Here is a 21,840-nt window from a genome sequence, read left to right as displayed (position 1 = left end):
GCCCCTTCTCCTTGAAATCTTCACACTGGGACCACATTTACCCACCACTTGTTTATCCTTTGTTTGTTTACTTTTTGTTTAGACAATAGTTTACTCTCCATTGACTGCACTAATAGCGAGCAGTGGCATAGATAATATAGAAACAATGCATAATCCCCAAGTCACTCCTACTTTGGAATGCTTTATGTGATTTTTTGAGGAACAAATTTACTTTGGTAATTGTATTCTTCCCAACCTAATATTAAAATCAACTCTAATTTCTGGAGCACTTCATTGACGGAAGTGATACAGAAGCGTGTCTCTGATTAAGAAAATCATTTGACATGGGTAATACTTATGCAGATAAGAGATTTGAGTATATGAATAACCAAATTACAGTTGGTATGTCAATCAACAGATATGTTTTGCAGTCTCATTATTTGTCGTGGATATGTAGCACATACTAAAATATTATTAGGCACTTTCATATGTATTATTTTAACCCTTGCAACAACTGTATTATGTGGATATTATGATTTTCATTCTGCAGATTAGGCTTTGAGAGGTCAAATGACTTCCTGTGGGTCTTTGAAGGATAATGAAGGGTTGGGATTTGTACTCAGTCTTCTGATAGTAGATCTAGCACTCTTCAAACAGCTACCTATGAGGATATAGTGAATAGACTCCATGCAACTCAGAAACATCATTGCCATCCCTATTTCTGGGCACTGAGAGGACTGTAGATATAAAGCAAGACGAGGTTGCTGCCTCGAGGGAATTTGTAAACTCTATTCCAAGATAAAGCATAGACGCATTCATACTTCTGTTCCTTTGTTCATGTGCTTCTCTCTGCAGACTTCATCTTTTCCCCTCATGCGTCTGCTATCCTTTTACCCAATATGTTTAGCAAATTTATTGAGATATAATTTACGTGCAGCAAACTGCATCCATTTATAATATACAATTGATGTGTTTTGACAGGCTGACATCCATTAAACTTCCATGACAATCAAAATACAGAACATTGCCATCACTTCCAAAGGTTTCCTTGTGCCCCTTTACAGTTTGTCTCTCCCTCTGGCCCTGCCCCTAGGCAACCACTTGTCTAGTTTCTGTCTCTACAGATTAGTTTGCATTCTCTACAATTTTATATAAGTAGGATCATACAGTATATACTGTCTTGTGTCTAGTTTCTTTCATTCAGTATAAAGATTTTGAGACTCATCCATGTTGTTGCATGTGTAAGTAGTTTGTTCTTTTTTATTGCTGAGTAGTATTTCACTGTTGTATGGATATATCTCAATTTTATCCATTCACCTGTTGATGGACATTTTGGTTGCTTACAGTTTTTGGCTATGGTGAGCAAAGCTGCTATGAACACTAGTGTACAGGTCTTTGTGTGGATGTACATTTTCATTTCTCTTTGGTAAATCCCAAAAGTAGAATTGCTGGGTCATATGGTAGATGTATATTTAACTTTTAAGGAACTGCCAGTTGTCCACAGTGGTTCACCATTGTACATTCCCACTAAGAACATATGTGGGTTCCGGTTTCTCCCTATTCTTGTCAAAAAAACCTGTCATCGTTAGTCTTTTAAATTTAGCCATTCTAATGGGTGTGTAGTAGTATCTCATTGTGACTTTAGTTTGCATTCCCCTGATGACTAATGACTTGGAGCATGTTTTCATGTGCTTATTGGCCATTCGTATATCTTCTTTTGTGAAGCGTTTGTTTAAATTTTTATCTTTTTATTAGGCTGTCATTATTATTGGTTATAAGATATCGTTATATATAGTAGATACCAATCAGTCATATTATGTGTGTTAGAAATATTTTCTCTCAGTCTGTGGTGTGTATTTTTATTTTCTTAACAGTGTCTTTCAAATAGCAAATTTTTACATTTTGATCAAGCCCAACTTGTTGAATTTTTTCTCTTACAGTTCTTTGTTTTTGTGTCTCATCTTTGTTCTCTTTGCCTACCACAAAAGTTTCGAAGATTTACTGCTATGTCTTCATCTAGAAGATTTGTAGTTTTAGCTTTTGCATTAAAGTTTATTGTTTACTTCTAGTTAACTTTTACATATGCTATGAAATAAGGGTCAATGTTCATTCTTTCTATACAGTTATGTCTTTCTAACACCATTTGTTAGAATGACTTTTTCCTTCATTGAGTTGCCTTGGCACTTTTGTCAAAAACATCAATTGACCATATAAGTCAATTGTCAAAACATCAATTGACCTTGTAAGTGTGGGTCTACTTTTGGACTCTATTCTATTCCATTGATCTGCATGTCTAGCCTATCCTCCTAGCCTGTCTTTATTATACCTCTGTAGTCAATCTTGAAATAAAGTAGTATAAAACCTCCATCTTTTTATAATTACTTTGAAAATTCTAGAGCCTTTGTATTTCTATGTAAATTTTAGAATTAACCTGTCCATTTCTGCACACAAAAAAAATCCTGCTGAAATTTTGATTGTAAGATTGCTTTGACTCTATAGCTCAGTTTGGTAGAATTGACATCTTAATGATATTGGAGACTTCCAATCTAAGAACCTGGTATATCTCTGCACTTCTTTAGGTCTTTAACTTCTTCCAGCAATATTTTGCCATTTTCACTCTAAAGGTCTTAAACATTGTATTAGCTTCTTAGGGCTACTGTAATAAATTACCACAAACTGGTTGGTTCAAAACACAGAAATTTATTCTCACAGTTCAGGGGCCAAAAGTCCAAAATCGAAGTATTAGCAAGTTGGTTCCTTCTGGATGCTTTCAGGGAGAATCCATTTCATGCCTAGCTTCTGGTGTCTGCCAGCAATCCTTGGCATTCCTTGGCCAGTCTCTCTGCCTCTGTCTTCACTTGGCTTTCTATGTCTTAGTTTCATCTCCTTTTCTGTCCCTTCTAAGGACACTGCCATTGGACTTAGAGACCAGCCTAATCCAGGATGATCTCTTCTTGAGATCTTTACCTTCACTAATCTTAATCTGCCAAGACCTTTTTTCCTAAGAAGTTCATATTTTGAGGTTCCGGGTAGACATATCTTTTGGGAGCCACAATTCTATTCATTATATGCATATTTAAAAAAATACATTCCTATTTTATGTTTTATGATGCTATTATAAATGGATTTTAAATTTTAATTTCCAATGATTTGCTGCTAGCATATAAAAGCATAATTGACTCTTCTGTATTAATCTTGATCTTGTGATTTTACTAAGTGCAGTTGTTAGTTCTGGTCATTGTTACGTAGATCTTTAATAGAATTTTCTACATAAACAAGCATGCTACTTACAAATAGAGGTAATTTTACTTCTTTTTCTATCTAAGCCTTTTATTTTTCTTGCTTTATTACAATGGCTAGGATTTCCAGTGAAATATTGACTGGAAGTCATAAGAGCAGGCATCTTTGCCTTGTTCCCAATCTTAGCAGGAAATAATTTTATAGTTAATCATTAAGGATGATGTTAACAATAGGTTTTTTATAGAATGCCCTTTATCAGATTGAGAAAGTTCCTCTCTATTCCTAATATACTGAGAGATTGTTTTTTAAAAATGATACATATGCGTTGAATTTTATCAAATAATTTTTCTGTATCTATTGAAATAATGATATTCTTTTTTTCTATTTATCCTATTAATTAGGCGAAGTACATTAATTGATTTTTACATATAAAAACAATCTTACATTCCTGGAATAAATTCTAATTGGTACTGATGTATTTTTATATGTTGTTAGATTTATTAAAATTTTGTTAAGGATTTTTGCATCTATGTTCATGAAGGATACTGGTCTGTAATTTCCTTGTAATTTATTTGTCCAGTTTTGATTTAAAAAAATGAATTTGGAAGTGTTCCTTCTTCCTCTATTTTCTGGAAGAATTTTATAAGATTAGTGTTATTTCTTACTTAAATATTTGATAGGAATCACCAATGATACCATTTGGACCTGGAATTTTCTCTGTGGGAAGGTTTAAATAATGCATTTAATTGTTCTAATAGATATAAGGCTATTTAAATTTTCTGTTTCATCTGTGTCAGTTTTAGTAAGTTGTACTTTTCAAGGACTTTGTCCATTTTACCTAAGTTCTGACCTACTTATTTTTATATATCTAGTCTAGATATCTTTTCCTCTTGAAACCTTCCCTGACACCTCCAAGAGAAGTGAAGTCTCATCTTTTTGTGCCACTATTTTATCTAGTACCATCTGTACTTTCCAACTGACTTTGAAGTTGTTTGTCCATTTGTCTCTTCCTATACCAAATTAAGGGCCCTGAAGTTCCATGATTGCATCCTATATACGTTTGAGTTTCTGCCACCTTATATGGTACTTGGCACATAATAGATACCCCCCAACCCAAAATGTTTAAATAATCAAGTTATTCCACTTATCACTGTCTAATTTATAGACAATGGGATGTTTACACAGGGACGTTTCTAACTTCCTCAGTAGATGATGAGCATGTTTTGCAAAAATGGCAAGTAAAATTCGATGTTGACATTCCTTCTATTTCTTATGTTTAGAATAATTTTTAAAACTATTAAATTGGGGGCCAGTCCAGTGGCACAGTGGTTAAGTTTGCATGTTCTGCTTCTCGGCAGCCTGGGATTCGCCGGTTTGGATCCCGGGTGCGGACATGGCACTGCTAGGCAAAAGCCATGCTGTGGTAGGCGTCCCACATATAAAGTAGAGGAAGATGGACATGGATGTTAGCTCAGGGCCAGTCTTCCTCAGCAAAAAAAGAGGAGGATTGGTAGTAGTTAGCTCAGGGCTAATCTTCCTCAAAAAAAAAAAAAAAAAGCTATTAACTTGAATAGATTTGCTGAATAGTACAGAAAAAAAAGTATTCTATGAACTCAGAGAAGAGAGGTTAAGTGGAAATCTGGAAAACATGTATCAACAAAGGGAGAGGAATAAGGGAAATAACTATATTGAGTACTTACTGTGTGCCAGCATCATGATAAACAATTTATATTCCTTATCTCACTTAACCTTAAAATAGTTAGGCATGAAAGATATTATTATCCCATTTTACAGATCAGGAATCTGAAGCTCAGAAAAGTTAATTACTTTGCCCAAGTCCACAGAGTTATTAAGCAACAGATTTAAGTGTGAAGGATCCCATTATCCATGTTCCTTGTTTCAATCATACTTTTGCCCATTCAGTTTTCTATAAGGCTCCTGATGAATTTTCCTTTATTTACCTTTAAACTTTGCTACAGTAGAATATTCTGTAGTCCTCCTAATTGAGTGTTGGAATAACTGTAAATTTAGGAAAAGTCCAAAGTATTCCCTGAAAACTTGTTCTGCCTATTGCATAAAATATACAGAAATCACATAGAGGATCCAAAACAGACTTATCTCAAAGTATGCTGCAGAACTCCCTGTGTCTTCTCACTAGTCTTCATCGACCTTTACTCTACAACCCTAGCATTATTTAGATGATAGCAGATGCTACCATTCTGAATGTGGATAATTGGGGGTATCATTGGGTCCTGAGTTCCCACTCAAATGGCATAAAGGAAATTAAGAGGCCAAGGCCACAATAACCCAAGCAATCTCCATGGCTTGGTGTGAAAGGAGAGGATCTTTCCTTATAGATGATCTTACCTTTTTGTGTGTTTCGTATTGGTCCTTTTTAGAAAGGTCTGTGGGCTAATTTGTGCAAGGCACATTCTTTCTCCCTATGCCTTGATACAAGATAGGTGAAACACCAGATCAATCATATAGCTTCTCTGATGCTGCTAAGTAAGATGTTTCTTCGTTAGGTCTCCTTTTTCTCTCAACACAATAGTACTCTGTAAATCCCCTAATCTGGGTTGCCTATGATAACCAGGCTTTTCCCAGTTAAAAATGTGTTTAACGCACCATTTTACCAATACATCTTAGCCAAAGAACCCAGAAGGTAAGGCAAGTTTTCTATGATTCTAGTCTATTAATTGAAATGAGATGTTTCTGAGGTCTTCTCAATGTGAAAAACAAAAATTACTAGCACTTGTTTATTTGCGTACAATACTGTGGTCAGGAACTTGCTACTTCTTCAGGGAAATTATTTGTAACACATCATTGAGAAGACAACTTAACAATTCACACTGATCATTCCCTGTGGTCTGCCATGGTGAGGGTGATACGTTCCTGTATTAGAAGCACCAGAAGAAGGAACTCAACCCTCTCCCTTGAAATTCTAGTCTCGGTTGGAATGACTCCCTAAGGCATCCACGGCTACTAGATTCTTGCTGACCAAGAAATGAAACAGGTCCTATCAAGGCTGTTCACATTAGGGGAAAAAATCTAAAAGGCATCCTTGACAAAAATCAACATGGGGATCTTTCTCACTTTTAGGTAGGAGATACAGCTTTTTTGTGGTCTGAGCATCAAACTTGAGAGGAGGACATTGCTGAGACTTAACATTAATTAATAATGTTTATTCATGTAAACCTGCATCAAATGGTATTCTACATGGAGGTAAGACAGAAGAGGATGGAATTAAATACGTGACCTCTTGTAAGCTATTTTCAGTTAAGGATTTTTGAGTAGCCACTTGAAATCATGAATAGTAGGATTGGGAAGAACAGGGCGGAATAGAACCACTTTTTTCTTTCTACCTAACACTGTACTTAGGCAAAGCATAGTCCATATAAGAACTGCCTTATAAAAACCAGCTGAATGAATGGAGTGAATGAATGGATGGATGGATGTTAGAGTCTGAACTTTTCTACATAGTTTCAAATGTGGTGAATTTGTTGTGTTCCATCCGGGTATTGTTGGAGGCCAGGAAAGACCTTTCTATTCGATTCTAGAAGCTGAGAGTGTCCTCTGCACCACTTGGATAGGACAAGCTTCTGGTAGTTCCATTTATCCAGAGGCAGAAGGCACTCTCTTGCCTGCACCTGGAGCATTGTGGCCAGATTCAATAAAGAGCCTATACTGCCTAAGGAAACGGTGTTTCCTCTTACAAGGTAAAATCTTGGCTCCTCTGCCATGAGGGGTCTGTTCTTGGAAATGTACTCTAGAGCTTTCCTATCTAACCAGGATAGGAATTGCATTGCTACATAATTCCCCTGCTGAGGCCCTACGAAAGGAATGAGTTGGGACAGATACAGCAAGATATTAGGACAAATTTTCCCCATTCTTCATGTTGTACAACACAGAAGTGAACTTTATTTCAACAAGATGACCCAATTCTTAGCATGCTTTTCTACCCACTTTACCCATAGTGCTTCCAAATCACTGTCTTTGATTCAAATTGTGCAGAGAAACAAGAAAATGAAAAGAAGATAAGCTGGCTAGTGCAAAGTAAAATGGCATTTAATTAAAACTAACTTTGCAAATTCATGGGGGAAAAAACTAGATGTTTTGCCCCCCCCCCCAAAAAAAGCCCTGTGATTAACCTTCAGGGCAGCATAGCATATCACTGACCGTTTGTTGTTTTGAGTGTATTTCATTTATACATTGGAAGTAGATATTTTTCATATTGTTAATAATCACTCTACTAAGTTGTACACTCAGCATCGTGCATCATTTTAACCTTGTTTAGTCACAAGGCTTTCATTTTCTTTCTCTACTTTTCTTAAGCTTGTTTCTGAGTGGTGGTTCATTCACACAAGCTTTCAATTTTAAATAACACAATCCATTATTTCACTAGGTGTCTTTATTTGCTTAAAGTGAAGAATCAGATTGTGATTGTGTTGTAAATAAGTCAATCCTTTCCTTCCCTTTACAGGAAAAGCTGTGGATGCTAAAAAAAGAGAACTGAAAACTAGTCTTTCATGAACTCAGTTATTGGAGTAAGTAGAGCTAAAACTGTGGGGGTGGCGGGGGGAGAAGAAAATGAAAAAGGCATTTTTAGAGCTTTTAATTTAAGCCACTCCAGTGTCCCTGTTCTCTGCTTCTTTCCACTACCCCTGCCCCACAGTCAGAACCCAGGGCACCGGGCAGCTCAGAAGCTGAAAGGAGACTAAGAGTGAGGCTCTGGGTTAACTTTCCAGTGATCTTAAAAGGTGGAGGCAGAAAGACTGCTTGGAGAAACTCCTTTTTACCTTTCTAGAACTGCATCAGAGAAACTCCTAAATTGCATCAGTGATCCTGAAACCTTTATAAATAAAGAGTTTCCTGCATTTAGGAAACTTAATCTTGTTGGGATCTTTTGAGGTAGGAAAATGTGATGAGAAATAAACATTCTCTATATTCCTATGTATTGGGTATGCTCCTGGAAACATTGGAGGGACTGTTTGCCAAAAACTCTTGGCAGTTTTCAAAGATGGCTGGCCAAGTCAAAAGAGAATGAGGAGAAGAACAGGTTTATGGAGCTCCGAGTCCAGCATTGTGTGTAAAACCCAGGTTTCAATTTAAAGAAATCTGTTGCATAAAAACCTTGGGAAACATATCATCCTCTCTTTTCTTTACTACATAGATACCTCACACAAGTATCCTGTTCTTCAAAAAAATTTTTTTAGAAAATAAGAAAAATATAAGAAAATCAACATGGTCATAATGAAGCAAATTTTATATTAATTTTATTTACTTTTGCTTTTAAATTTAAGAGTTAAGACAACATTTCAGCAAAGAAATGTGGAGAAGGGTAAAGGGAAATCAATAAAGTCACTCTGTGACTTTTCCCAGGAGGGAGCTGTGTTAATCGAGAATGACTTGCTTGGCTGTATATCAAGTCCGAGGAAAGAGCAGGAGTTGATTTTGAAACAGATTTCCCAGCTAGATTGAAGGAGATACACATATATATATACATATATATATACATAATTATACACATATATATATACATAATTTTTACAAGAATAGTATATGTGTATATACACTGTTATATCCATTTTAATATATATTAAAAATGTGTATATATATATACACACATACACATTTAAAAAGTAGATAAAAGTAATTTCTTTAGATAATTAGTAATATCAAACAAAAATTCTTCTGATAGTATTTCATGTATATTGATCTAGGATGAGTTTACACTTTATAAATTTCTCTAATAAGCCTTTTGATTCCTAAAGGAAATTGATGTGCAAAATCCTAAAGTGATAGATGAAGGAATGGAAACCAGATTTCTCGACCAAGGCCCAGTGAAGTGTCTTTGACCGTAGGAAATCTTCTAGAGTCTCTCTGGGTTGTACATGTAGTCACTTTCTCTAGTGATCAACATTACAGAAATTTTTAGCAAGTGTGATTTCAGCAGAGCTTATGAAAGTCCAGCTGGCCAGGGGCCTACCCAATTCCCCTGGGCCATGGTACCACATTCTCAAGTTCATTGGAAGCAGTGGTAGTTTCCAACAAATTCAGACACATAATTGGGTGGGAGGCAGGAAAACTTGGTGTCAGGCCTGACTTCATCTTCACAATGTGATCCTGAGTGAGTTATCTTTCCTTTGCGCATGTTGGTTTCCTTTTGTATGAAATGGGATGGATACTTCTTGCCCCTTCCCAAGAACATGCTTTCTTATTGCCTAAGAATCTTGTCAAAATGTTTTTGTTCTATTCAATGATCAGGAGATTTTAGAGACAATTAATGGGGATCCCCTCTTCATGACCCAGTCTACTATGATTAATTCATTCCACCTTGCTGAGACTCTTAACATTTTTCTTCTTTCATTTTTGTATATCAAACTCTAAATTGTTTTTAACATCAGCTAAGGTGTTCTATTTATTTTCTAATTCCAAATTCCATCTATATCTTAACTTTTCAGAAAGTATTTTTGTAAAAGAATGGAACTTAGACAGAGAGAGGGCCTATGCAATTCTAGAGTTTCCCTGTAGGGAATTTAAGAGTTCATCTAGTCTAATTCTCTCATGTTATAGTTGAGGGAGCTAATGATCTGAGAGGTAAAATGTATCGTGCAAGGCTACTGTGATAGGGCTAAGCAGAGAATCCATGTAGCTTTAACTTTCAGTTCTATATTCTTTCCACTTGTTCATGTGTCTTGGGACCACTATAATTAGAAATAGGACCTCAAGTTCAAGTAGACAAGGATATGTAAGCCTTTAGTTTTCCCCAGGTCCAGATTCCAACTCTGTGTGCATAATGTGGCCAGCATGGCTTTAGCATCCTCATGGAGGACGGAGGATTCGGGGTGCTGAAACCTCTTCTTTGTCCCTTCAGCTGTTCCACTGGACCCAGAACAGAATCTGCGTCTAACTGAAGTCTCACCTTTCCATGTTTATTTTGGATGTGGTTGCATTTGCTGTATCTTATAGCTCTTAAATTCTGTCTTCAAGTTGACTTTATGCATTTTATATTCAACATTTACTGAGTGCCAGTCATAGTGCAATGGGCCAGAGATACAGAGCTGTATCTCAGTCTCTTAACTACAATCACAGTGCAACATGTCCTGCATAAGTTATGCTTACAGTGCTGGAGGGTGCTGAGGAGGAAGAGACTGAGATCATCCAAAGGAGCCAAAGAAGACAGCTGATCAGGTGACAGTTCTTCTGCCTTTACTCTCCCATCCTCTTCCTTATCAGGGCAGAGAAGTTAATTTTATGCAATGGTATTTTCCAGAGTAATCTCTCCTTTGTTTTAAATAGAAGAGAAGTAATACGTAGGATTTTTCCCTTACCTGCATGTCCACCCCCAGTCTTAAATACCTCACCAGCTCTCTATGAAGTCTCTGCACACAGCTGGTTTCCTGATGCTTCAATCAATTCTTACTGTACTGTGGAAAGCAAGTCATCAGGGCCCAGGGATAGACACATATGTAGATTAGCTGGGGAGAAGATATTGTGCACCAATTATTTCCTCCCTTACTTTAGTTTTAGAATCTGTTTTCTCTGTTGACTTTATTTTCAAAAAGACATTGACAAGTAGACAGCTAAATATTTACTAGAAACACCCAAAGCGCGGTTAATGTTTTAAACAGAATCTGAACACCAGTCAGATTTCTTTTTGCTTTATTTTCAAAAGTTCTTTTCCTCCTTACTTACCTTAGCACTGTTCTCACTTTTCCATAAATTTTAAGATACGGATTTTGAGCAATTAAACTCATGACAGGAGAGAAAACGTTGATTGCTCTGTGTTATATAACACCATGGCCCTAGATTATATTAAATTCCTGGAAGAATACATAATGAACAATAATTTCTAAAGCACCTATTACATGGAAGGTTAAGTGTAGTAATATCAAAATCAGCACATATCTTCATTCAGTGGATATAAGTACCATAAAGAGCTAAGCATATAGACCACGGGCCCATAAACTGAGCAATTTTCCAGACTTGGGGTAGGTAGTCAAAATATCACAGTGAATCTTTAAAGACTTAAAAATGCCAAAAAAATTTACTTAACCTCCCACCTTTTGAGAGTGCATGTTGGTCCCCATCTAGAGTTGGTTTGCTCGGTGCTGGCCTCAACTGGAGCATGCAGTCCAACATCCCTGAAGGGCGAGGCCTCAGAACTCAGAAAGCTAACCTGGCTCCCTCTGATACAGTTCTCTGTGGTCTTTATGTCATGGCTATTTGTAGCATGTAGAGACTCCTTGAGAAATGTCGAATGTGCCAAATTTAAAATCTCCGAGGTAGCAGTTTCCACCTTTAAAATATTCCTCGGCTTCTCCCAAGAGTGCTTCTTATTCATCACTCTGTTTTAATCTCAGCAGGAATTCTGATACTGCTGCTGTACCTCAGTCCCAAAAATGCGTCTCAAAATATGTTTCTGTGTTCTTTTAATTTTATTAATCCTGCACGCTCAGCGCTTTTGAAACTCATCTATTTCACAAACGCTCTAGTAAATTTAATTGTATCCTTTTGAAGCTCTTCCTTACTGTGTTGTTATTAGTTAATAATGGAGGAGACCAAGATGCATAAGGTATGATTATTATTAACGATACCTTGGATGTACACAAACTCACTCTGAGTGAACTTAAGGCAGTTCATATGTATTAGCTCATTTTTCCTCGCAACAGCCGGGTTGAGAGACCTAGATTCTATTCTTGGTGCTATAACAATCTTCTTGGGAAAAGTGTTTAGCCACTAATTGCCTCAGTTCCCAACTATGAAATGGGAATAATGGCATCAGGATATTTGCTTCCCCCTTTCCTTGTCCTAAACTTTTAGAATCTAAGTAGCTAAAAAAAAAAAGTCTGAAGGTGAGGAAGGAGTGTGTCTTGACTTTATGACCATTAATAAAAAGGTGACAGACAGTAGTAGGAGTTTGACTGGAAACCCTGCAATCTGAATTGTAATCCAATCTCTTCTTAATGATGGGTCAATGCCCTGGATACCCCCTTCCCTTTATGGAGAGGAAGTACTACATAGTATGACATAGTGTATTGCAAAGTATTCAGAGATCCAGAGATGATAGATACTGTAAAGGGCCCTGATCTTCTAAAGAGCATTAATTTGGTCAGCATAGATGTCTCTAAGAACCATGGTATCAAGAAGTCTGGATCTGAGATGAGAACACTCTTGGCTTCCAAAGCTTTAGCCTTCCTGCACTTCTCTCCCCTCTCACAACCTTCAGGCTTTGTAGCAGTTTCAAAAAATATACAAACAGCTCCAGACCAAGTCCCTGGCCTGTATCCTTGGTTGCATATCATCTGTAGATTCTTGGCCTTGCAATCTCAATCGTCAAAAGTACCAGGGGTGGAAACATGCCCCTTTGCTTGCCAGCCTAAACCTAATGACTGAATGGCAGGGAACCTAGACCAAAATAGAACTTGGCTCTTAGATGACACACTTCAGCCAAGAATAATGATTTTTATAATGTCAGGCTCAATTCCCTTAGTGCACAGGTAATAGGGATCTCATCTTATAGAAGGGCCTTGATTCTCTCTCTCTCTCTGTTTCCCTCTCTCACTTTACCCATTATTATACAGCAGTGGAAGCTTTTCTCTTTCACCTTCCTGGACCCCAAAGGTTATTGAAATGCACTTCCTACAACTTGGTAGAATCAGGCCCCAAGTGAGCGGACCCTAGATTACCTTCCAGAGAGCTTCACAAACCACATGGGCCCATCCCATAAGCTCCAGCCCTTCTGTAGAGTTAAGCTAGAAGCCAAGAAAAGTCCTCTGAAACTCACTCAATGAGGCATAAAGAGGCAACAGAATTATTTTATATATTCATATCAAAAATATTAATAAATATATATGCTGAAGAGTTATCTCATCATTGATTTCGCCTTATATCCTATAAGGCTAAGGAAAGCAAAAAAAATTTTTTTAGTAGGCCAAAATCCAAGTATTTAGCCTGTCATGACTGAGCCTGGCACTTAGAGCTGGTGTGGATTTGGGGTATAAAATCTGCCAGATGACTCCCCTTGAGACCGCTTGAGCTACAGATTGCCTGTACCAAACACTGCTCCCTACTGGTTCAAAGCCTCATTGCCTTAGGGAAGGGGCTCTGCTACCCTAACAGGGCAAAAGGAAGCTTCCTCTTCCTCAGCTTCCTGGGAAGAGTAGTAAGGAATATTTTTGTCATTTAATGAGGGAATTTAAATAGTTCGCGTTCAAAGTACATTTAGAGTTTAGGGGCTGGAATAGAAGGACTACCATTACCAACCCAGCTCTCTCATGAGAGAGACCAGCAACCCCCAAGGACGTGTCTTTAGAAACTATATTCTGGGTTGATCTAATGGAAACTATCCCAGCCTAGTGAAGATAGTCACATTTTTGTGATGGAATTCAGTGGTGTTGAAAGGCTGAGTGTGCATCAATGTTTGTCGAAGGACAGAATGGACACCATCATGTTGCCCTTGCCTCTTCTATTCAGAGACAGGAATTCCTCAGATGAAGGATAGCATAGAAGCTAGCCTGCCAAGGATACCATTTATACATACTTAAATATTCTTCCCTTCGGCAAAATAAAGAATTGTCTAATCTGTTTTTAGAATACATATTATGAAACCCTGGAGCATATAGTCATGAACCATTTCTAGCCTTTCAATCTTTTTCTTTTTTTGTGAGGAAGATTGGCCCTGAGCTAACATCTGTTGCCAATCTTTCTCTTTTTGCTTGAGGAAGATTGTCACTGAGCTAACACCTGCGCCCATCTTCCTCTATTTCATGTGGGATGCCACCACTGCATGGCTTGGTGAGTGGTGCTAGATCCGCACCTGGCATCCAAACCTGTGAACCCTGGGCCACCGAAGCAGAGCGTGTGAACTTAACCACTGTGCCACCTGGCTGGCCCCCTCAATCTCTTTTTTCTGAAACAAGGGCATCTGAGCTGGGTTGCTTGTCTCAGATTTGGACTTACCCACACACTCTAAAGTGTAAGAGATCTCCCTCCCTGCATGTAGCCCAGAATAGTCCTTCACAGCCACCTCATCCTGGACACTTTATCACTTGACATTACCTCCTAATCCACAGATCAGTGGGATTTCAGACAAACTTTGTCTGGCTTCAAACACAAACAGCATGACTCTGGAAGATTCAGAAAAACTTAAATAGACAAATTTGCTATTTTTTGGAAATACAAATAAACATGGCTATAAGGGGGACCTCAGCTAGAGTACAGTCTGAGAGAATAAGGCTGCAGTTCACCATTTACTAAATGCTACTTTTACATGGCATTTTACTAAGCATCATTATATTATATAAGCATATTATAAGCATATTCAGACATGAACCCTCCTCTCTCAAAAAGTTACAATCAAAACCACATTAGCATAAAAGAACTGCATGCCACGTGCTGTGCTATGTATTGGGAATACAAATGTGACCATGGCACAGCACTCTCTTCATTTACCTGAGAGTTTGGAGATGTAGACAGCACAGTGTATGGACAGTACCAATACTACAGCATCATTTTCTGTCCTTTAGCTAAGGAAATTACACTGCCAAGCACGCTGCCTGACATACGGTCAAGTCCTCAAACAATATTTATTAGATAAAATGAACTAAATGAGAAGAATGAATAAATGCTAAAATAGAGTAAGTATAACGTGCTATGCAAAATACGTAGGACAAGCTAGACTAGTTTGAGGAGACCAACTGCAGAAAGTGACATTTACGCTGAGATGGGAGTCAAAGAGTATAATGATGCAGAGGAAAGACCAGGCTTATGGAGTTAGACTTGGGTTCAAATCCTAACAGTGCCACTCAGAGCTGAGCAGTCTTAAATTCTGAACCTTATTCTTTGCATCTGTAAAACATCTATGAGGGCTTTCACGGCCGTTTTGAGGATTAAATGAGACATTAGTTATCTGTAAGTGTGTGTCACATAGAAGAACCTCAATGACAGCTATTAAAGGAGTCACAGAAAACAGTATTGCAACATTAAAGCAATAAATACCTAAGTAATAATGTTAAGAGCACAATATTTTGAGTGACGGATAGCAAAAATAAGCTGAAAATCATGGTGGAAATAAGGGAGAGGTGGTACAGCAGTTCTTGGCCCCTAAGCCCTTACAAGAGTGGAGGGGGGCAGGCACCTGGTGGGGGGTTGTCTTCCTCCTCCAATCCATCCTGGAAGATTTTCATATTCAGCTTTAGCTGCAGAACCATGGAGCCCTGCCTGTCACTTTTCACGGCGTGGTAAATACCTTTTCAGATAATCAGATAATCTTAGGATATTATGATGTGTGGATGCTTGATACAGACCATACATATGTGTGTGTGTGTGTATATATGTAAATATAATTTTTTCCTGTAAGTTCTGATAATAATTAGCTTCTGTTGCTTTTATCTTAAATTTACACAAATATACCAGATTCCTTTATTCTGTTCTTCCTTTCACCCATGTACATCAGGCCCTTTCCTGCTGCATTCTTATAGTTAAATCAATTAACACAAGCACACACACAAACACACACACACACACACACATCCTGTTCTCTACTGGCTTCAGCTCTTTTTAGGTGAGCTTTTGGGAAATGCCCTGAGATGAATCAGATTGTCAGATATGTAAATGTGGGTGATGTGGGTGGGGGAGGCAAGAAGGGGGGTGATGCTAGCAGCTGACTTTTGGTTTGGGTTTTCAGTTCATAATATGAGATACAACTATATTTTGATATAGTGCAAAAGTGTCAAGCAAGAGTGTGAGAGAGACCAAAGAAAGGCGATAGTGGTGGCCAGAGATGAAAGAAACTGCAAGACATCAAAGCATTTTAAACGTGAAATTTGGGGAAAGGAGAACTGGAGGTGTTTAAAATGATGATGGAGGGGAGAAAGCAATTGATTGGGTCTTTGAAACCATGCCAGGAACCAAGAGCCAGGGGCAGTGGCAGAGGGGAAGGCCAGGTAGGACAATTAAAACGGAAATCTGGCTCCTCACAGCGCAGCATGGAGCGGGGCTACAGAATTTGCTGCAGTGGGAGGTGGGGCCAGTCTGGCACAGTCTGTGGGTTTGAAAGGAGCTGGGCGGGTTGGAGAATGCCAGTCAGCCTTTGTAGTTCTGAGCTCAGAGAGGGGGTGACAAATACTGGGCTTCAGGTCAGAAGCCTGGCTGGGGTGGCTTTTGGAGAAATTTTCTCTCTGCTCCCAAACTCTTAAAATTCACTCATCATACCCCTGGCCTCCAATCACAGCATAAACACGTGTCCTGGAGGCCGTCCTCCGGCCGAGATTTCGGCAGTGGTACCTGTTGGCAGACTAATGGGGTCTTTTCCCTTTCGTATTCCCTAGAGACCGTGAACTGGGCTGAATACAATATCTTTGCATATTTCCCTTCACCCTTCCCACATGCTTCACATCTCCCAGACTCCTAGGGTTAATCCCCAGGACAACCTTGCTTTGAAAGAAAAAATGTGGTGAGCCTACTTGAAGATTTGGATCCCAGAGGCCTCTGTCTGTCCTGCCTCAGCCAGACCCCAGACAGCCGGCTCAAGGAGATGGACATTTACAGAGAAAGAAGCAGTAAGTTTTTGTTGTTGTTTGTTTTCAAGGCTTGGTTGTTCTCCAGAATTAAGGTCCCTGAAAGCATGGGGTTTTCTTTTTTTTTTTTTCCCCCTTTCATTTTTTTACTTTTTTTCTCAGCAAAAATAAATAATATGCCCTTCCCATCTTGGGGATGATTCATAAAAGCAATTGAATTAGAAAGTGCTTCTTCATTGCTGCTCATAGCCTGGGTTAAAGATATCTGAAGTTGATCTATGTGTGCTTATTCTCAACATTGTAAAATTTTAAAATGTATCTGCCTTTGTTAAAATAATTTGTACTGATTGTTCTTCTCCAGAACAAATACTATGTAACTGGATGATTGATTGTAATTATGATGAATTTGTCCCAGGACTTGCATGGATGTCTTCTTTGGGGATTTTTGTGTATATTTGCTGCTCATCAAAGGAAGGCTAGAAAGACTTTGGAAGGAGGGTGTGGTCCAGCTGATTCAGCTTCCTTCCCGACCCATCACTGACTCCTTCCTTCTGCTCCTCCCTCTCCTCATCTCCTACCCTGGCTCCTCAGATCCATCCTGCTGTCAATGAAATATCATCTACCTTTCTTTTCTATGACAGCCTGTGTTACACTCTGCCAGGTAGGAGACCACTCCCCATAATCAAACTCATTATATTTGTGACCTCAGCATATCTTCAAACTAAGACATAGTCCAGACAATTGCATCTACTCCCTCAGCTTCTCCCATCTTTGGATTATTAGCCAAGGTAGTAATAACAATAATAATACTGTATTTAGAAGCTCTCTAGCACATTTCATCTCTGAGAGTCTTACAGATGTTAACTAATTAATCTTCACAGCACTCCATACAAGAGAGGTAAATATTATTAACCATGATAGAATATACATATGTATATGCTAAGGACAGCAAAATACTTCACTTATTTATCATGGTTCACTTGATATAGTAACTGGTATTTTTAAAACACCCATCATAGATACAATAATTAGAGATATGCTTTTGTTAACAAAACCACTACCCACTTCTAGCGTACCCTTGGGTACTAAATAATTACCCACTTTGTGTGGTTATCTAGCTCACTAATTACCCACAGAAATTGGGGTCAGGTGTTAACTGCTTGAAATAAGTATCCTCCAAAGACATCGCTGAGTTGTATAGAGAAAATGATGTGTTCATAGCAAAACTTTCATAAGTTATATATTTGTATATCTTTGTAAGCAGAGTGAATACAGACAGGGGGAAATTAGCTTCATATGTGAAAATCATGCTGAACTATTGTTGCAAATATATAGAGGTTTAGGAGAGTCTCAGAAAATTTTATTCTCTGTTTACCTTTCCTTTTTGAAGATGAGTGCAATGAGTCTCATAATCTGGCTTTCATATACAAGTACACTAAGACAATTGACGATTCTGGTTAAAAGAATGATTCATTTTGGCGTTACAGGGAGGCACCCAGTGAGTCAAAGATTTTTTTTGACAGCTCCACCCTTTATGATTATTCTAGTGTGTTTCTTTTTTCTCCATCAGTCTAGTGCAAACCCCTATTAGCCAAATCTGAAAAAGATTCTAACCCAGTCACCAACCCCTGCCAACCATCTCTTTCTCCTTCCCAATAAAGACAGAATGAAAAAAACGGATTAAAAGAAATCCAACACTATGATTGTAGGTATTTCTCTTCTTGCCTCTATTTGCTCTGCTTTTCACTCCTGTCCTCTCCTCTCCCTTCTTCCTCTCTCTGTGTTTCCTTCTTGTCTCTGCTTTTTCTTCTCCTTTTCCTTGGCATCCAGCCGTGCTTCTGCAGGTTTCACAGTCAGAGACAAAGCACAATATCTCAGTTGAGCACAAAGAAGCTACCTTTTAAAAACATCGACTTGGAGGAAACCTGCATCCTCAGATACCTCCCTCCTTCCTCGATATTTACTTAACACAGTGCTGCCTGTTGTCTGCATGATTCTAGCCAGGGAACTTGGGTTAAGATGGCAATATACCCACTGTGTGTATAGATAGGTAGAGACTCTAATTTTCAGGAGATACCTGCTGTACAGGATCATTGTGTAGCCAAGCTTTTAAAATGTGTGCCAACAGAAGCGATAGGAGATGCTCCTTTAGTCAACTCGGGATGTCTTTCCTTTTTCTCTTGTGCCACTTTTTTGTCATCTGAATTATTACTTATCATTATCAAGGGACTTTAGGCTGACCAATGAAGTGTGTATATATCTGATGGACATTTGAAGAGAAATGCTTCAGGAATAAGGAAAACGTATGCAGTAGGGCAAAGGGTTAGGATGAGCAACAGTGACTGATGAGTTCACTTCAAAATCCAAGGAAACGTAAGTGGTGAATTAGTACATATGGCAAATATAGTCAACAAGCAAAACCCAGCCATTGAAAGGAAAGAGAGTTTTAGCCTTGTAGTCGCCACATGACTGAATAGAGTGTCTACGTATCTTAAATATAGATTTGAACCACTGCTCTTTATTCCTCTAAATGCTGATTTCAAAAAAGTATTTGGTCATCGTTGACTTTCTTCCTATAAAGAAAACCCACCAAGAGTCACAAAATATATCACCTACACTCATCGACGCAAAGGTGCTTGAAATGCCCATGGGATGCAGAACAATTAGGCACTCCTTTCCCCCTTTTTTTTTCCTTTTAGAAAATGTGATACCTGATCTCTGGGTCTCTCAGGCTGAGGATTTTTTTCTGTTTGTATAATACAATGTCTGGCCTTCCCCCTGACCTGCTGGTGTATTTTTGGTCTCATTAGTAGTCAGGGAGATGCCTTAGCGCATCCGGTGCTGCGAGTCAGGGACGAGACACACTACAACAGAGAGAGGGAGTGAGCGCAAGAGGGTATTAGAAGAGAGGCTTGTCTCCAAGATATGGAAGGAAGTGAGAAATGACAGGACTGCCGAGCTTTGTATGGAGGAGCCTGGCAGGGCGGGGGAGCGGTGAGGGGAGCGAAGTGGATTCTCAGGAAAGAGGGGAAGCCATAGAAGAGCTAAAGGTGATTACAGGGGGATATTGATTCCTTATTCTACCAGAGATTTAAGCAGGCATGCGAGGAATCTGCACCATGGTTGGCAAAAAGAGACCCGTTGCCTCCTGTAACCAGACACTCGGGCTTTCCAGGAGCCTAGGGAGAGAGCTGAGAAGAAAGGGGGCAGTGTGGTCTAGGAAAATTCAACTTGTCGCTGATTTGTGCCTGATGCTTGCTGTCCGTCAGCAGCCTCCCTTACAATCTTTTTTTCCTCTCTCTCCCTTTTTTTTCTTGCCTTCTCCTTCTTCACTGAAGCCTAGGGGAGCCAGTAAAGATTAAATGTGCTTTCTCAAAGGCAGCCACTTCATGCTGCTATGTCGAAAGGGCCATTATTATTATTATTATTTTTAATAGTAAAAGAAAAAGGGAGAGAGGTTGGGAGAGAGAGAGAGAAGCTAGGTAGGATGATGACGGACTAGCTTTTCTGAGAGGAAAAGGAAAAGGGAAGGGAGAGAAAAAGGAGAGACCCTGAAGTGAACGGAGGATTGTGCCTGAGAAGAACCTACAGAGGTGAGAAAAAAAAAGTTGTCTTGAAGATGGGGGTGGTGAGGATGCTGAATAGACCCTGTACAGAGGGAAAAGAGACATAATTTAGCTGCCTTGCTGGTATGATTCTATTTTGAAAGGTGGGGCGAGGAAGGGGAGAGAGCCCCGAGCTTTAACGGGTTTTAGTTGCATACCGAAATATATACAAAATATTCAGAATTTTTACTAAGCGTTTGAGGCCCCCTCCAGTGTCTTCCTTGTGGGGGGCTGCTTTGTCATTCTCTCTGACTAGCCAGCCATCTACCTTACTCAGGCTAGAATAAAAGAAGAAAAAAAAAGACAGAAAAAAAGGGAAGAAAAAATTTTAAAAGAGTCATCTTCCCACCCACTTCCCCTCCCTTTCGTTTCATTTTTGGAGGCGGCACAGGAGCCGTCTTTGCACAGGAAAACTCAGCTTCCAGGCGATGGGGAAAAGCTACTATCTATCAGGTACAGAACCGGTAGCTGTCTGCGAAGATGGAGGGGAATTATGCTTCGGATTCCTCCGAAATATTGGCAAACGGCTTCAAAGGCTCCGCGGCGGGCGTGGGGCGGGGGAGCTGTATCTCGCAGCCCGCACCCACCCCTTCCCACTTCGCGTCTACCAAATGACAGCCTGGTGCTGGCTCGGGTGACTTGGCCTTGGCTTCAGCCAAGCAGCTGATGCAGAGGAGGCCCCGTTTGCAGGACTGGCAAAGTGCACGCTAAAGAAAGAAGGAAGAAATTTTGAAAAACAGCTCTGGGGAGGTTTCTCGTTCTTAAAAAAAAAAAAAAAAAAAAAAAAAAATCAATTTTTAACTATTTTCAAAATTTGATCAGTCCCAGTGCTTCCCTCCACTCCCACCAAATTGCCTTTTTTCTCTCTCGTCGAAGCATAAACGACAGAGTTACAGTCTCTAGATTTGGTGTATCGCTTCCTGCCCCCGCCTCCCCCTCTCCGCCCAGTTCTCCGTCCTCTGTTGAAACACCTCGCCCAGGCTAGCGCACTCGAGCTCACATTCCCCCCCTTGCTCGGAATGGTGCTACAGGAGGCTGCAGCCCTGCTCCGCTTCCGATGGGTGAGTTTCCAACGCTATTCGTATTTATACTTTTAACAGCCTCCAAATCTTACCTCTTGGTCTTCTCCTTCTGATTTCTATGATTTTGCATGCGGCATGCTGGCCCAAGGGGAAAGCGATGCCTCATTTTCTTCGCAGTCATTCGTGCTTGTTGTAAATTAAAGCTTTGAAGAGATATTTAATCCGTATTGTAGACCAGGGTTTTAAAAACATGGGCATTTCTGGGTCTATTCATATTATTTTCCATTTTAGTAAACTATTTTGCTCAAAGCTTTAGAGTTTTTTCTGATCTATTCGTGAGTGTGTGTTCAGGTATGTATATGCGCCCAGAGGTACTGCGTATGTGCATATGTAGACATGATATTTAAATAGATTCTAAATCTAGTGAACTAAAGAAGCTCGGAGAGTGAGGGAATACCCTGCCACCTGTTTGTT

At 39.2% G+C, this 21,840-nt stretch overlaps 2 protein-coding genes across 32 annotated transcripts in view; both read left to right on the top strand.

Annotated features, from left to right (window-relative positions):
* Positions 1 to 21,840, top strand: part of LOC102149777 (uncharacterized) — a 316,397-nt gene that overhangs the window by 228,141 nt on the left and 66,416 nt on the right. For 9 of the 31 annotated variants that reach the window (XR_011440825.1, XR_011440826.1, XR_011440822.1 and 6 more), the window contains 2 exons: positions 7,700 to 7,763; positions 16,551 to 16,781. The exons of 6 other annotated variants lie outside the window; for them this stretch is intronic. Coding sequence is in view for 4 of the 25 variants with exons in the window: in XM_070273818.1 (XP_070129919.1) it covers positions 7,700 to 7,732 (33 nt within the window). In the remaining 21 variants the exon portion in view is untranslated. Of the gene's footprint in view, positions 1 to 6,318; positions 6,442 to 7,699; positions 7,764 to 10,093; positions 10,411 to 16,550; positions 16,782 to 19,584; positions 20,333 to 20,716; positions 21,406 to 21,840 lie in introns of those variants that run through there. 16 more of the 31 variants (XR_011440820.1, XR_011440827.1, XR_011440824.1 and 13 more) reach the window with 7 other exon arrangements.
* Positions 6,689 to 7,051, top strand: BLID (BH3-like motif containing, cell death inducer; the record flags this gene model as incomplete). The annotated part of the gene is given in 2 exon segments (XM_070273512.1): positions 6,689 to 6,886; positions 6,889 to 7,051. Coding segments are annotated over 2 exon segments (249 nt in total), but the record flags the coding sequence as incomplete, so codon positions are not given.

Source organism: Equus caballus, chromosome 7 (genome assembly GCF_041296265.1).
Source record: "Equus caballus isolate H_3958 breed thoroughbred chromosome 7, TB-T2T, whole genome shotgun sequence".
Taxonomy (NCBI): domain Eukaryota; kingdom Metazoa; phylum Chordata; class Mammalia; order Perissodactyla; family Equidae; genus Equus; species Equus caballus.
The sequence above is the reverse complement of the archived record's forward strand: the minus strand, read 5'-3'. Positions and strand labels throughout refer to the sequence as shown.